Source organism: Scyliorhinus canicula, chromosome 14, assembly GCF_902713615.1.
Source record: "Scyliorhinus canicula chromosome 14, sScyCan1.1, whole genome shotgun sequence".
Taxonomy (NCBI): Eukaryota; Metazoa; Chordata; class Chondrichthyes; order Carcharhiniformes; family Scyliorhinidae; genus Scyliorhinus; species Scyliorhinus canicula.
The window spans coordinates 101,227,476-101,242,423 of record NC_052159.1 but is presented as its reverse complement, the minus strand read 5'-3'; the positions used below and the strand labels follow the sequence as shown (position 1 = coordinate 101,242,423).

The window sequence follows — 14,948 nt, the reverse complement described above, 5'->3', positions numbered from 1 at the left end:
CCTATCACCAGTATCTGTACAGAATTTCTTTGCTGGTGTACTCATTCATATTTGGGTTTAGGTGTTAAACCTCTGCTGAAGAGGCAATTGTAGTTGTTACAGGACTGGATAAGAGGTTGTGAGTTCAATTCCCATAAATTGCATCTGGAAAGAAAACCTGCGAATCCTGCTTATGCTGGTTGGTTGACTCCTGATTCCCTGACGTGTCTCTGAATATAGTTAACAATTCCAGCCTTGGCAATGTCACCAATACCCCAGAAAAAAATAAGAAAATAATCTCCGCTTTTGTTGGACCTTTGCATTATTTTACAGTTTGATTTTGAGAGCGAGAGGAATACTGTCCAATTTTTAAAAAGTGTTTGACAAATCTTGGAAGAGTATGAATTGATGCAATCATGTCAATTAACATATCATTCATTAGTGTTCCTGAACTTCCAAAAATTGAGATCCCACCACATGATCCCAATTGTCTTCATTAAGGAAGAATGGTGGATGACTTTATCTGCTTTGATTTCCAGGAAGTGTTTGATATAGTACCACATTGAATGGTATTGGATACAATTACCGTATATACTCGCGTAACATGCGACTTTTGAGCACCTAATTTGAAGCCTAAATTTCGGGGGTCGCATGATACGCGAGATACAAAAATCGCGGGTGTGAAATGCTGGCCAAGATAAGTCACATAGCATCCAGCTGGCTTTACTAGCGTCGTTCAGCCACTTGCCGTTTCCATTCATAAAAACATGAATGGAAACGTCAAGTGGCTGAACATCTTCCCATCAGAATACTGTGGTCAAAATCTGAAGAGTTGTATTCTGATGGGAAGATGTTCAGCCACTTGACGTTTCCATTCATGTTTTTATGAATGGAATCGGCAAGTGGCTGAATGACGCTAGTAAAGCCAGCTGGAAAGCTGTTCGAATCGCGAACAGCTTTCACAGCAGAATCCACTCTGCAGAAACCACACACAATGATACCATTTGGAAGTTTTAGTTTCCAAAATTAATTTCCAAAAAAGTGACTCGCATGATACATGAGGTATACCATAAAATCATGTTTTGGGGACGAAAATTTAGGGGTCGCATGATACGCGAGTATATACGGTAGGTTATTTGGGATTATTAGACCGATAGTCGCTCTCTCTCAGTGAACTCAGTGCAGAAGGAGGCCATTCAGCCCATTGAGTCTGCACTGGCCCTTGGAAAGAGCGCCCAACACCTTCACCCTATCCCCGTAACCTAATAACCCCATCTAACCTTTTTGGACACTAAGGGACACTAAGGGTAATTTAGCAAGGCCAATCCACCTAACCGGCACGTCTTTGGACTGTGGGAGGAAACCCATGCAGCCATAGGGAAAACGTGCAGACTCCACACAGACAGTGACCCAAGCCAGGAATCGAACCTGGGACCCTGGCGCTGTGAAGCAACCATGCTACCGTTGTCATGAGTGAAGTCTCTACTGGGAACCCAGAACCTTGTGATTCAGAGGCAAGAGTGCTGTAATTGAGCCACAGCTGACACTATGATTAAAGTTATTAAGAATTCAAGAGGTGACCTGAAGCCCTTTGATAATTACTCCTGTCTATTAAGGTGTTACGTATTAATTGTCAGTCTTACTCGAGGTGGATAGTATGGGAAATATAAAATATTCCTTTGTGCTCTAACATTAGAAGAACATTAGTTTTATCATCATCGCATTCTGTTATACAATACCTAGGAGTGCTTGTTGCCAATATATGATTCAAATGTCTGAAATAGAAAGGTTTCAGGACCGAGAGACATGTGGATGCTGGTAGTACAACTCACATTTGCCAGCCTTACATTGCATTTTACAGTTGCAAGTCCAAACCCGATACTTGTTGTATAACTAGTCTTCCTTTCACAAAAGATTTTCTTTTACAAAATACACATTTCTGGAGAGGTAAATATTTTTCTTCTCAAGGGCAATTATTATTATTTTTTCAAAATTTAAAGTACCCAATTCTTCTTTTCCAATAAAGGGGCAATTTAGCCAATCTACCTACCCTGCACATCTTTGAGTTGTGGGGGTGAGATCCATAAAAACACGGGGAGAAATTATATATTTATTAAATTAGTTCATTAGCTAAGTAGAATGAAGATCTGATTTATAAATTTTTCTGATTCTATTTCCAACAAAGTTCTAATTTGCATGATGATGTAATAGAAGATGTTTATTTTTGAGAAGGCAAATTCGGTACTGAAAGTTAAAATTGTAACATAGGTTTGAAACTTCAGATGCTCAGTATGTAAATACTTTATTTGTGAAATGATTTTATAATAATAATCACTTATTGTCACAAGTAGGCGTCAATGAAGTTACTGTGAAAAGCCCCTAGTTGCCACATTCCGGTGCCTGTTCGGGGAGGCCGGTACGGGAATTGAACCCGCGCTGCTGGCCTTGTTCTGCATTACAAGTCAGCTGTTTAGATCACTGTGTTAAACCAGCCTCTTTTGAAATGCTGCATAATCCCTTTTCGGTTGTTACAGGAATTAAAGGCTTGGCATCGACCTCAGCTGCAGGCCTTGATAAGTGCGGGAGTGGATCTCATTGCTATGGAAACAGTTCCCAGTCTGAAAGAAGGAGAAGCTCTGGTGGAACTTCTTAGAGAATTTCCTAACTCTAAAGCCTGGCTGTCATTTTCTGTTAAGGTACTTGGACATGGACTTAATTATTAATGCAAGTTAGCTTTTTTATTGATTTCTAACACACTAAAAGCTTTAGCAACAGAATCTGATTGTGTTTATGAAAAGGGCGGCAAGGTGGCCCAGTGACCTACGGTGCTGAGGACGCATGTTCGATTCCGTCCCCGGGACATTATTTGTGCATTCTCCCCCTGTCTGCGTGGGTCTCGCCCCCACAACCCAAAGATGTGCAGGTTAGGAGGATTGGCCACTCTAAATTGTCCCTTTAATTGGGTACACAAAATTTATGAAAAAAAACAGTTTATGAATTTTGTCAATAGAGAAGAGGCTGGAAGACATCTGGGAGTCCGAGGAGCTTGAATGTCGACCGTGTCTGGTCATTGGGGAACTAACATAGTAAACTGAATTCTGAGCTCTATTGCCAAAGTAGTAGAGTTACAGTTCTGAGATTTACGTGCAGAGAAAAGGATTAGGGATTTGAAATTCTTGGGGTTGGAAAGGATGGATAGCCTGATTTTTGACAGGGAAGAGAGTTTGAAATTCGTGGCCAAACATGATTCTGTTGGAGTATGTGCCATGGAAAAAGTATTCGATTTGCCTCCTGAAGTGGAATATCTGGGAGTTGGCCAAGGGGTGGGATGGGTGGGAAGCTATAGGCTTTCTCTCAGTCCTGCCCCCTATGTATGCCCTCAGTAAGCCTCACCACAATACATGTTTGTCTGTGGATGGCCTGGGAACACCTTGGCTAGAGCAAATAGAGAGCTAAGTATTTAGTTCAACCTTCCAGCAAGCACAAGCACCACTGAAGCACCAGCCCTAGTTTTGCAGATAACAAGTTTTCCAGCTTTGGGCTAGAATGGATATGATAGAACATAGTGCAGAAGGAGGCCATTCGGCCCATCGAGTCTGCACCAACCCACTTAAGCCCTTATTTTATGCAGTAAAATGGAAAGTTTCTATTGTGATGCTGCATCTCTTCTACCTGAAAGAATAGAACAGATGGCACTATGGACTTTCCTGTGGCTGAATCAGACTCCCTGCAAGATGTCAATATGTGAAGTAATCCAATGCTCTACAATGTTCCAATGAAAACCCAACTGTCAATTATGAACCTTAGAAGAAAATAAGAATTCACCAAAGATAGAATTTTAAGGGAAAGTTTGACTCTTTCAACCTGGCAGAAGTGGAGTAGAAGCAGCATCAAAATTGAGGTGATTGACTTGCCACATTCTTCTTACTCCATTACCATGGACTGGATTTTGAGGCGCTCTGATCCCCATCTTGTGGCTGAAATGTTGTGGCGAGCCCACCTAGGGGGAAGAACAGCTGCTGCAATGTCATTTAATTATCTGTTAACAGGCTGGGGGTTGAATCTCTGCCCTAAGGACAGGAGGTCCCGCAACAGACAGCTGCCAGCCCCCAAATGGGACAATCGTTGGAGCTGGACACCAAGGCTAATGGGGAGGGGGCAGGGGTTAATTTCACAATGGTCAAGCTAGTAGGTCCTGGTGAGGGGTCTGCTGAGGGATTGGTGGGGGCCCGGTTTGTGAGGCTGGGATTGGGAAGGTAAAGGGGAAGAGTGATCTGGGTGTGGGGGGACCCTCACAGAAAGTATTTCCCTCCCCCCCCCCCGAAACTTGGATGACACCAGTCCACACAGCTAAAGCTGCACAGCTTCACTCATGTCATGAGCTGTCCCCTGCGCACGTAAAATAATGGTGACGGCTGCTTCCCCCTTCCGAGGATCAGCCATATCTCCCCCCCCCCCCCCCCCCCCCCCCCCCACCCCCTGCAATGAGGCAATCCAGCAGGGCCTCATCCTGCGCCAGCTCCAGGCCCTCCCAAGATGGCCACCATAACCCCATCAAACCAGTTCAAAAACAAAAACCATCAGCAAACTACCCCCAACAACTCCAACAATACAATTAACCCCTAATTTCACCCAAATACAACCCCACCAACAAGCCCGATAACAACACTGTGCCTCCTCCACTTTACAACAATCCCACAGAAAAATCCCCCACAAAAATACAGGTGCAGAAGAACTTAACAATGAACAAACATAAAGACCATAGTCCTCAAGCACTTTGGCTCCCCCCCCAATCCATGTATATTAACAAAGTAATTTGCTTCCACTGGCACATTGAAATAGTAGTCTCTGTCATTGTAGGTGACCCGAAGACAAACCCGGTACACCATCCCAAATCACATGCTGCTCTGATCGAGTGCCACCTTAGCCTTATTAAACGCCGCACGCCTTCTTGTCAGCTCTGCCCCAATGAGGGCAGCATGGTGGCACAGTGGTTAGCATTGTCGCCTACGGCGCCGAGGACCTGGATTTGAATCCCGGCCCTGGGTCACAGTCCGTGTGGAGTTTGCACATTCTCCCCGTGTTTGCGTGGGTTTCGCCCCCACAACCCAAAGATGTGCAGAGTAGGTGGATTGGCCACGCTAAATTGCCCCTTAATTGGAAAAAATTAATTGGGAAATCTAAATTAAAAAAAAAAAGCTCTGGCCCAATGTCCTGGTATATTCTGATGGCGTGGACCTCTCATCCACCATTGGAGTGGTCCTTCGCCCTTCTCCGAACCAGCTCCTTGTCCAGGTATCTAAGGAACCCGACTATGATTGCCCATGATGGCTCTCCCGACCTGGGCTTCTGCTTCAACGAACGATGGGCTCGGTCCAACTCTGGATGGGTCAGAACTATTCCATCGCTACCAACTTTCCAAACATCTTAGATATGTAATCTGTGGTGTTTGTACCTTTTCAGGTCCTCCGGCAGCCCAACAATTCTTAAATTCTGCCATCTGGAGCGATTCTCTGGATCATCGACCTCGGCCTTCCACCTCTTCCGCCAGCAAAGCCATCTCTGCCTCCAAAGAGACAATCAGATTTCTATGGTCAGTGAGCGCCTCCTCCACCTTCATTACCCTCTGAACCTCTAACCTGATCCATCCTGTCCAAGAATGCCCAAATAGGTGCCACGGCTCCCTTAATCGCCTTCACCAAATCCTCCGCGACCGCTTTCACTTCTTCTTAAATTTGCTTGTTAAGAAGTCCACCAACTTCTCGGTCATCCACTAAGGGGGTAACGACGCCACAGAGGCCTCCACCATTTTCTCCTCTTCTGTGGCTTGAGGACCTTCTGAATCTGACGAGGATCCCTGGCCTGATTTTTGCCTGGTGTCCAACAGACATCACTGACAAGAGGGGATCTTATTATATCATACTGCATCAATCTGTTCCCCAAACTGTTAACTGGGCAGGAATGGCCCTAGGCGGGAGCTACCACGTGTGCGACGTTTCACCTCCGAGCCGCTATCGGTAATCTCTGATACAATTTTTATGGCCTACTAAGCTGAGCCAACGCCATTGATGTTTAGCTCAGTAAAAATCGGTTGGCAAGAGAAGGAAGCCTGGAACGACAAGTCTCAAAATGCTATTTGTGGGGCAGGAGCAACAGAGCCCTGTTTTGAACGCCGCAAGAATTCTGTGGGCTGCTACGGCCTCGGGCTCACAACCCCGCACAATTTACAGGATCTTCTCCCTGGAACTTCTGTTGGCCAGATTGGATTGGCCTGCAAGCCACCCATAAAGCCTGGAAATGATCAGTTGTGGCAAAACATCTGTTCAAAATTGATTGGGCGATTATCAAATGGCTACCAAATACCAATAGTTAAAATAACTAATTTAATCTCTTCTGTTACTTCGCTTGGAGTTTGCAGTTTTACCTATTAGTGCTACCAGGACTCAGTTTGGATCCTTACAGCTTTAGAGTGCAACTTTTTGATGTATTTTCTAATCCTTATTTCAAACTATGTTGCAGGATGAGCAATATATTTCTCATGGAGAGAGGTTTGATGACGCAGTAAAATTTGCACTTGAATCTGACCAGTTGGTGGCTGTGGGATTAAACTGCTGCCCCCCTAACCTAGTTAGTCCACTCCTTAGAGCTGCCAACAAAAATAAAGGATCAGAAAGAGGATGGATTGTATATCCCAACAGTGGAGAAATGTGGACTTCTAATGCAGGGTAGGTCATTTAAATCAACAATTGTAGAACCATTTTGTACAAATGTCTCATTTTATAATCCTAATCCAGCAAGATGTTTAATCCCTCTGTCCCTTTGAATGTGTTAATCCTGTTCATTTACATCAGTTGCACATTGAGAAATATTAATTGATAGTTATTCAAAATCTTTAGCTTTACATTGGGCCATTGGTTGGATTGGCTGCAATGCAGATTCCAACCCCAATAGCAGTGTTCCAATAGTAGTGACCTTCTAAATGTTACAGAGATCAAAGTTTATTAGTGTTATGGAATTGATGTTCATCTGAAAGTCTGATTATCGATAAAAGACTGAATTCCAGCTGAATGGATCAATAGAAAAACAAAGCTGGGTGGATGTGATCATTCTTTGGTCACAGCAATATATAAGTGCAACCAGAACTTGAGCTACTGTTACTTCATTGTAATAGACGTTCTTATATTTTATCCATTGTGAAGTAAAACAGCTGGGCTGCATGGTGGCGCAATGGTTAGCACAGCTGCCTTACGGCACCGAAAGCCGGGGTTCGATCCCGGCCCCGGGTCACTGTCCATGTGGATTTTGCACATTCTCCCCCCCTGTCTCCGTGGGTCTCACCCCCATAACCCAAAGATGTACAGGGTAGGTGGATTGGCCATGCTAAATTGCCCATTAATTGGAAAAACTTTTTAAAAAATCAAAAGAATCAGTTGAGGCCTTGCCTACTGTTCCCTCGGTCCACCTTTGAAGAACATGTATACCTGCCACAGGTATACGTTCTGGGCTGGTACCTGAGCCAGCCCAGAACATGAAAATTGCTGCCCACTAGTAGATGTAAAACAGTGAAAAACAATTTCTGCAAGACCCAGGCAACCAGATCACTTGAAGGAAAAACGTACGCCACCGAACATTGAGTAAATATCTGCAAACCCAAATCTGTAACTTGAGTGAAATCTAAAAGTAAAGGCCTTCAGCACTTTGTGTTCTAAAATTCGGGCCAGAGAATAAAAGTAATGATAAATGTGCACAAAACATTGGTTCGGCCACAGTTGCTGTCTGCAGTTTTGGGAACTTTATTATAGACAGGGATTTAAAGTATGCAGTTTGGATTCACTAAGATAATGGCAGGGTTTGGAAACTAGTTATGTGGAGAAACTTTAGATTCTGAGACTATTTCCATTCGGGTAGAAAAGGCAGAGAAGTTATTACAGAAGCTTTAATGTTATGAAGGGTTTAACAGTGAATAGAGACTATTTCTTCTAGTTTGTGAGTCAGTGACAAGGGGACCATCAATTTATCGTGAGCAAGAAGTGTTTTGGAGAAATTTCTTCAGCAGTTACAGCATGAAATGCTTTGCCGTAGAGTGGTTGATACAGAAACTGATGCTTCGTTTAATTCAAGACTGGATAAAGAGAAAGGTATGGGAAAGAACAGGTCAGTGAGATTAATTTTATTGCTCTAGCAAAGGGTTGGCAAAAACACAACGGCTGAATTCTCTCCTCTGGTGCTGCAATGTTCTATTGTAGCGTTGTTCCAGGTAAATTGTTGTTCTTTAGGAGGGGGTTGAAAATTTGGGGCAGGGCTTCTTAATTGCATGTTTTACCCATAATTGAAAGGAGGGGAAGAGACACAATAACTGCGAATAACCTCAATAAAACGAGTAGGATGATATAAGCAGTGAAATAACAAACCAATGGGAAGAGTTTTCTGTAATTAACCCGGAATGAAATGGAATTTGCTTCCACGTAGCATATTGTTTTTCTTACCTCATTTCAAGTTGCTATTAAGGTATTGATTCTGTTTTACAAATGGATTGTTGGGTTATTATGTAACCTCTATATTTGGGAGACAATGGTCAGTAGTTTGGAAAAAACTGTGTACTGCATTGAAAATCAATCTTCTACAGCTTTGTATGCTATATAATGCCTGGGCAACATGTTTCTTAATGTTGTGTTTCTTGTGCTTTATTCTTGCAGCTGGGAAAACAAGCCAGTCGATAATCAACTTGCAAAATTTGCAGTGGAATGGAAAGAACTTGGGGCTAAATGGATTGGTAAGTTTTCAGGATTTGTAATGGAAACAATTAAATGTTTTGTGCCTTTACTAATCTTAATTTTTAAAAGTCCCAGAGAAGACTTGTGTCAGATATGCACATGAGATACAGACAGGCAGATATGCACATGAGAGACAGACAGGTAGCTAATGAACACAGGAGAACAGGACATAACCAATCAGCAGGCAGAACACTTGGGGGTGGTTACCCACTATAAAAGGCACGAGGCACTCGCACTCTGCCTCTTTCCACTGGGAACATCTACAGAGTGAGTCAGGTATATATATCACATAACACCTACAGCACGTGGCTCAGAGCTAGTCTGGTTCAGTCAGACCGAGTAATCACACTTAAGTTAGCAGAGAGTCGAACTCCCAGAACTGAGCTAACTGTGTGACAGGTTCAATAAATCAAATTGAAGTAACTTCAAGGTCTGGAGTATATTTCAGTTATAGCTGCGTCCAGTTGCAGCCCGTTGTATCTCGGTGTGCTTAACACGACAACTTGCCTCGTGGGACAAGGGCCTGTACTGTTCTAAGACTTGTAATTCAAGATCAATTGACACTTCTGAAATGGAGATGAATTGCTATCTGATGAGAAGGGGATTGAGAGTTGTTGGCATATTAACAGCCTTGCTGATTTGTGAAATGGAGGGAAATTAAACCAGTCTGTAGGACTGCTCTTGTACAGTACCATTCCCACCTGAGACTGCAAGCAATGACTTCTCTTTATCTATCTGCTGCTCCTCTACAACGGTCACCTGCAGGAACAAGGTGAACTTTCACAACACTGTTACAGGCAGCTCCACCTCTTCATCAATCTCTCAAGCCTTTGACTTAAACCAAAACAAAGTGTATTGACGTGGGATAACCTTTCCACTGCATTGAAAGTTTGTACATTTAAAAGGTTGGAAAGGCAGCACGGTAATGCAGTGGTTAGCACTGCTGTCTCACGGCACCGAGATCCCAGGTTCAATCCCGACTCTGGGTCACTGTCCGTGTGGAGTTTGTACGTTCTCCCCATGTTTGCGTGGGTTTCACCCCCACTACCCAAAGATGTGCAGGTTAGGTGGATTGGCCGTGCTAAATTGCCCCTTAATTGGAAAAAATTAATTGGACACTCTAAATTTATTTTTTTTTAAAAGGTTGGGTATGTGTTTTTATTCCATTTCTATTTTCTTCATCGATTTTGCTCCCCTTCGTTTTGCTACATACCCTTTTCAGCATGTAACTTTTGGAAAAGCTTAAGATATACTAAAAATAAAAAATAAACTTCTAGCCCCACAGGTTAAGTAACTATAAAGTACTTTGTTTTTTTTTAGAAAATATTTTATTGAAGCATTTGTAATTTTCATAATATTCCCAATTTAACATGTTGGCATTTCTAAAACAACCGTGCGGGTCGACGCACAAAATACCCCCTAAAAGAACAAACAATAAACCACATTCCCCACTTCTCCTGCCCTGTCCCCAGTTACCCATATACTGAATCCACTATCCTTATTTAACTTTACCATGCCTCCTGTTTTCCTCCCCCCGCCCACCCCCTTACTGCTGACGTTCATATTTTTAAAAAAGAAATCGATGAATGGCTGCCAACTCCAGGCAAATCCCTGTATTGATCCTCTCTGAGTGAACTTGATTTTCTCCAGACTGAGAAACCCTGCCATAATCGCTGACCCACACTCCTGATTTCGGGGGCTCCGAGTCCCTCCATCGCACCAAGGTCCATCTCCAGGCCACCAGGGAGGAGAAGGTCAGGATATCGGCCTCCCTTCTCTTCACCCCCCCCCCCCCCCCCCCCCCCCGCTTTTGACCCCGGATCCTCCGACACCCCAAATATTTGCAATTGTGGACTGAGTTACCCTACCTTCCAGGACTTTTGACATAACATCCGCAAATCCCTGCCAGAAATCCCTCAGTTTCGGACATACCCAAAACGTATGAACATTGTTGGCTGGGCTACACCCGCACCGTCCACATCTGTCCTCCACCTCCTTGAAGAACCTACTCATCCGGGCTATCGTCATGTGGGCCCCGTGGACTACCTTGAACTGAATCAAGCTAAGTCTAGCACAGGATGAGGATGCATTTACCCTTTTCAAGGCTTTTTCCCACAGTTCAGTTTCCAGCTCCTCTTGTGAAGCTGCCCCCAGACCTTGGCCACTTGAATCCCCAGATACCTAAAACTCCTCCCAACCACTTTAAAAGGTAGCTCCTTCAGTCTCCTTTCCTGCCCGTGCCTGGATCACAAACATCTCACTCTTTCCCATATGTAACTTATAGCCTGAAAATCGTCCAAATTCTTTTACTACCTTCATGATTCCGGTCCCCCCCCCTCCCCACCGGATCTGTGACATAAAGCAGCAAATTGTCCGCATAGAGAGAGACCCTGAGATCCCCCCCCGTTTACCCCGCCAGGCATTCGCTGCTCTTAGGGCCATTGCTAAGGGTTCTTTGGACATGGCAAGCAGTAATGGGCAGAGCGGGCATCCCTGCCTTGTCCCCCGACATAGACTAAAGTATTCCGACCGAACTCGGTTAGTTCCTACGTTTGCCACCGGGGCCTGGTACAATAACCGGACCCACTCCACAAATCCCTGCCCAAACCCAGACCTGCCTAAAATATCCCATAGATTCTTCCACTCCACCAAGTCGAAAGCCTTCTCCGCATCCATGGCGACTACCACTTCAGCCTAGCGGCCATCCGCTGGCATCATAATTACATTAAGAAGCCGTCTAATGTTTGATGTCAGGTGCCTCCCCTTTACAAATCCCACCTGATCCTCCCCAATTATCTCTGGGACACAATCCTCTATTCGATGGCCAGGATCTTTGCCAATAATTTGGCATCTACATTCAAGAGGGAAATTGGCCTGTACGATCCACAGCTCTTCGGATCCTTGTTTCGCTTCAGGATGAGAGAAATTGATGTCTGTGATAACGTTGGGGGTGTACTGCCAGCTCCTTGGACTCGTTAAAACCTTAACCAGGAGCGGCCCCAGTAACCCAGAGAACTTCTTGTAAAGTTTCACTGGGAACCCATCAGGTCTTGGGGTTTTACCCGATTGCATCGCCCCCAGTCCCTCTATCACCTCCCCAAGCCCAATCGGGCCCCCCAGGGCCTCCACCAGCTCCTCATTTACCTTCGGGAACTCTAGCCTCCCCAGGAATTGATTCATGCCCTCCTCCTCAACCGGGGGTTCCGACTTGTATAGCTGGCTATAAAATTCCCGGAACACTTCATTCACCGCCCCCAGGTCCGTCACCGTCTTCCCCCTCAAATCCTTTATTTTCCCTATTTTTCTCGCCGCCTCCTGTTTCGTCAGCTGATGTGCCAGTATCCTGCTAGCTTTCTCCCCATGTTCCTATATTGCCCCTTTTACCCTCCTCAGCTGACCCTCCACCTTTCCTGTGGAAAGGAGCCCAAACTCCATTTGAAGTCTCTGACTCTCCTTCAGGGGCTCCTCATTTGCAGACTCCAAATATCTCTTGTCCACCTGTAAGATTTATCCTACCAACCTGTCCAGCTTCGACCGCTCAGTTTTATCCCTGTGGGCTTGAATTCGAATACATTCCCCTCTAATAACCGCTTTCAGTGCCTCCCGTACCACCCCAGCTGCAATCTCTCCCTTGTCATTGATCTTTATGTACCCCCGAATTGTCTCTCACTCGCACATGGGTCTCCTCATTTGCTAATAGCCGTGTATCTTGTGGGCGCTGTGGCATTCCCGTGCCTGCCCGTCGTTCTATCCAGTGTGGTGCGTGATCTGAAACCACAATTGCTGCGTATTCGGTGTCCTCAACCCCTGCTAACAGTGTTTAATCTAGTACGAAGAAATTTATCCTGGAGTACACCATATGTACATGGGAGTAGAATGAATGTTCCCTGCTCTTTGGTCTCTCAAATCGCCACAAATTACTCCTCCCATGCACTCCATGAACCCCCGCAGTTCCTTTTCCAACTCGACCAGTCCAATCTCTAGTCCAGGACCGTATTAAAGTCACCAGTATTAAAATCAGCCGGTGCGAGTCAAGGTCTCGCACCTTCCTGACAAACACAACATCATCCCAGTTTGGGGCATATATATTCACCAGCACCACTGCCATTCCCTCTAGCTTCCCGCTAACCAGAACAAATCTGCCTCCATCTTCCCCACCTCGAATGTCAGCCTTTCGCTAATCAGGATAACAACCCCCCCCCCTCACTTGTTTTAAAGTCCAGTCCTGAATGAAACACTTGCCCGACCCATCCCTTCTTTAATCTAATTTTGTCTCCCAGCCTCGGGTGTGTCTCCTGTAACATGGCCACGGCTGCTTTTAAATGTCTCGGGTGTGCGAACACGGGCTCTCTTAACCGGCCCATTCAGTCCACGAACATTCCATGTAACCAGTCTGGTGGGGGGGGACCTTGCTCCCCTCCCCTGCTGATCAGCCATGACCTTTCGCAGGCCAACTCCTGGCCCATGTTCCGCACCCCACTTGATCCACCCCTTGGCAGCGACCGCCATCTGATCTGTCTCCTAGCTGTCCCTTACCCGACAGCAGTACCCCCCCCCCCCCCAACTTCATCTTTCCTCAGCTCTTCCCCCCACTTTGCTCCCATGAACTAGCTATCCAGCTGGCCCATCAGCTTCCACCCTCTGGCGTCAACGAACCTGCCATCTGCCAGATTCTATCCCTCCTAAACATAGCACAAGCACTCACCGAAGCAACAATCCCCAAAAGCAAACACACCACCCCCCAATGCGCAGGCAACAGATCCCCACCCCTCCACCTTTAACCAAATCTTATCAGTCCCATCACCTTCAAACAGGATCAAACACAATAGAAGAAGCTTCAAGCAGCTTGAGCAAAATTATGCATGCGAGAAACAACCATCTTTCTTGCAGAAAAGAAAAATCCCCGTTGCAACAAGTTTTTTTCCCCTTTTGTAACCCAGTACATAAAGCACTAAATCAGAATCAAATTACACAAGAAAACCCCCTCCCCTTTCTTCCCAAACATTGCGTCTTAACTCACAGAATTAGAAAGACTGAACACAGAACTATTTTTCTCTTTCTTCCCCCCCCCCCCCCAAAAAAAACTCAATCCACCACAGTTTGAATTTAAAAGTCCTTAAGCCAGATTCTTGTCCTTCATAAAAGTAGCCATCTCTTCCGGAGAGTTGAAGTACAGCTCCCGGTTCTCGTAGGTCACCCAAAGACGAGCCGGATATAGCAGTCCAGATTTAATGTGTTTCGCAAACAAGGCCACCTTAACTTTGTTGAAACTTTCTCTCCTTTTTGTGAGTTCTGGTCCCCAATTTTGGTACACCCGGATCTTTGATTCTTCCCACGTGTACCGTTTCGTCTGCCTGGCCCACTTCATGATACGCTCCTTGTCGAGGAATTAATGTAGCCTCACATCCATGGCCCTCGGGGGCTCACGACCCTGGGGCTTGCGTACAAGCACCCTATGTGCCCGGTCCACCTCCAGCGGCTTGTCAAACACATCGGCCCCGACCATCTCCTGCAACATCTTCCCCACGTACGTACCTGCATTTGATCCCTCCTTTCCCTCTGGCAGCCTAACGATTCGGATATTTTGCTTGCGAGACCGGTTCTCCAAGTCTTCTACCTTATCAAGCAGTCGTTTCTGGCTGTCCTGTAGTATGCTAATTTCCAAAGCCATTGCAGTGGACTCCTCCTCTCATTCAGTCGCCTGCTCCCTGCAACATTTGAATCTCCTGTCCTTGGGTTATCATTTTCTCCTCCACCCGGTCAACCACCTCCTTAATCGACGCTATCGCCTGGTCATGTCTTCTGCACACCCTTACGATGGCGGGCGAACTCCTCATCCAGGTACTCGACCCATTGCTCCATCGACCAGTAAGCTGGCGTGGACACGCTTTGTCTCGTTACCATTGTGCTCATAGGCCTCTGAGCCTTGCTTTCACTCATCTTTTGTTTTCTTCTTTTTTTAACTCTTATTTGGACACAATTCCATAAATTGAGGGTCATCTGCTTTTCCTCTCCCTGTGATCAACTTGTGTTGAGAAATTTCCTGAAAAATCGGCTTAAAAACCATTAAATAAAACCACGAAGGGCGAGAGCTGCTGAATGTGCGACCTTTCACTCCATTGTCGCCACTGGAAGTTCAACTATAAAGTACTTTCAGAAGGCTTTTGACAACGTCCCATTTAAGAGATTAGCATG

The 14,948-nt window shown here is 45.3% G+C and overlaps 2 protein-coding genes across 4 annotated transcripts in view; one reads left to right on the top strand and one right to left on the bottom strand.

The window, feature by feature from the left end:
* Positions 1-14,948, bottom strand: part of ercc5 (excision repair cross-complementation group 5) — a 178,571-nt gene that overhangs the window by 69,195 nt on the left and 94,428 nt on the right. The window lies entirely within an intron of this gene.
* Positions 1-14,948, top strand: part of zgc:172121 (uncharacterized protein LOC337599 homolog) — a 39,838-nt gene that overhangs the window by 12,586 nt on the left and 12,304 nt on the right. For 2 of the 3 annotated variants that reach the window (XM_038817756.1, XM_038817757.1), the window contains exons 5-7: positions 2,514-2,675; positions 6,499-6,704; positions 8,676-8,752. In XM_038817756.1, coding sequence (XP_038673684.1) covers positions 2,514-2,675; positions 6,499-6,704; positions 8,676-8,752 — 445 coding nt within the window. Of the gene's footprint in view, positions 1-2,513; positions 2,676-6,498; positions 6,705-7,962; positions 8,134-8,675; positions 8,753-14,948 lie in introns of all 3 variants that reach the window. The other variant, XR_005463124.1, reaches the window with a different exon arrangement.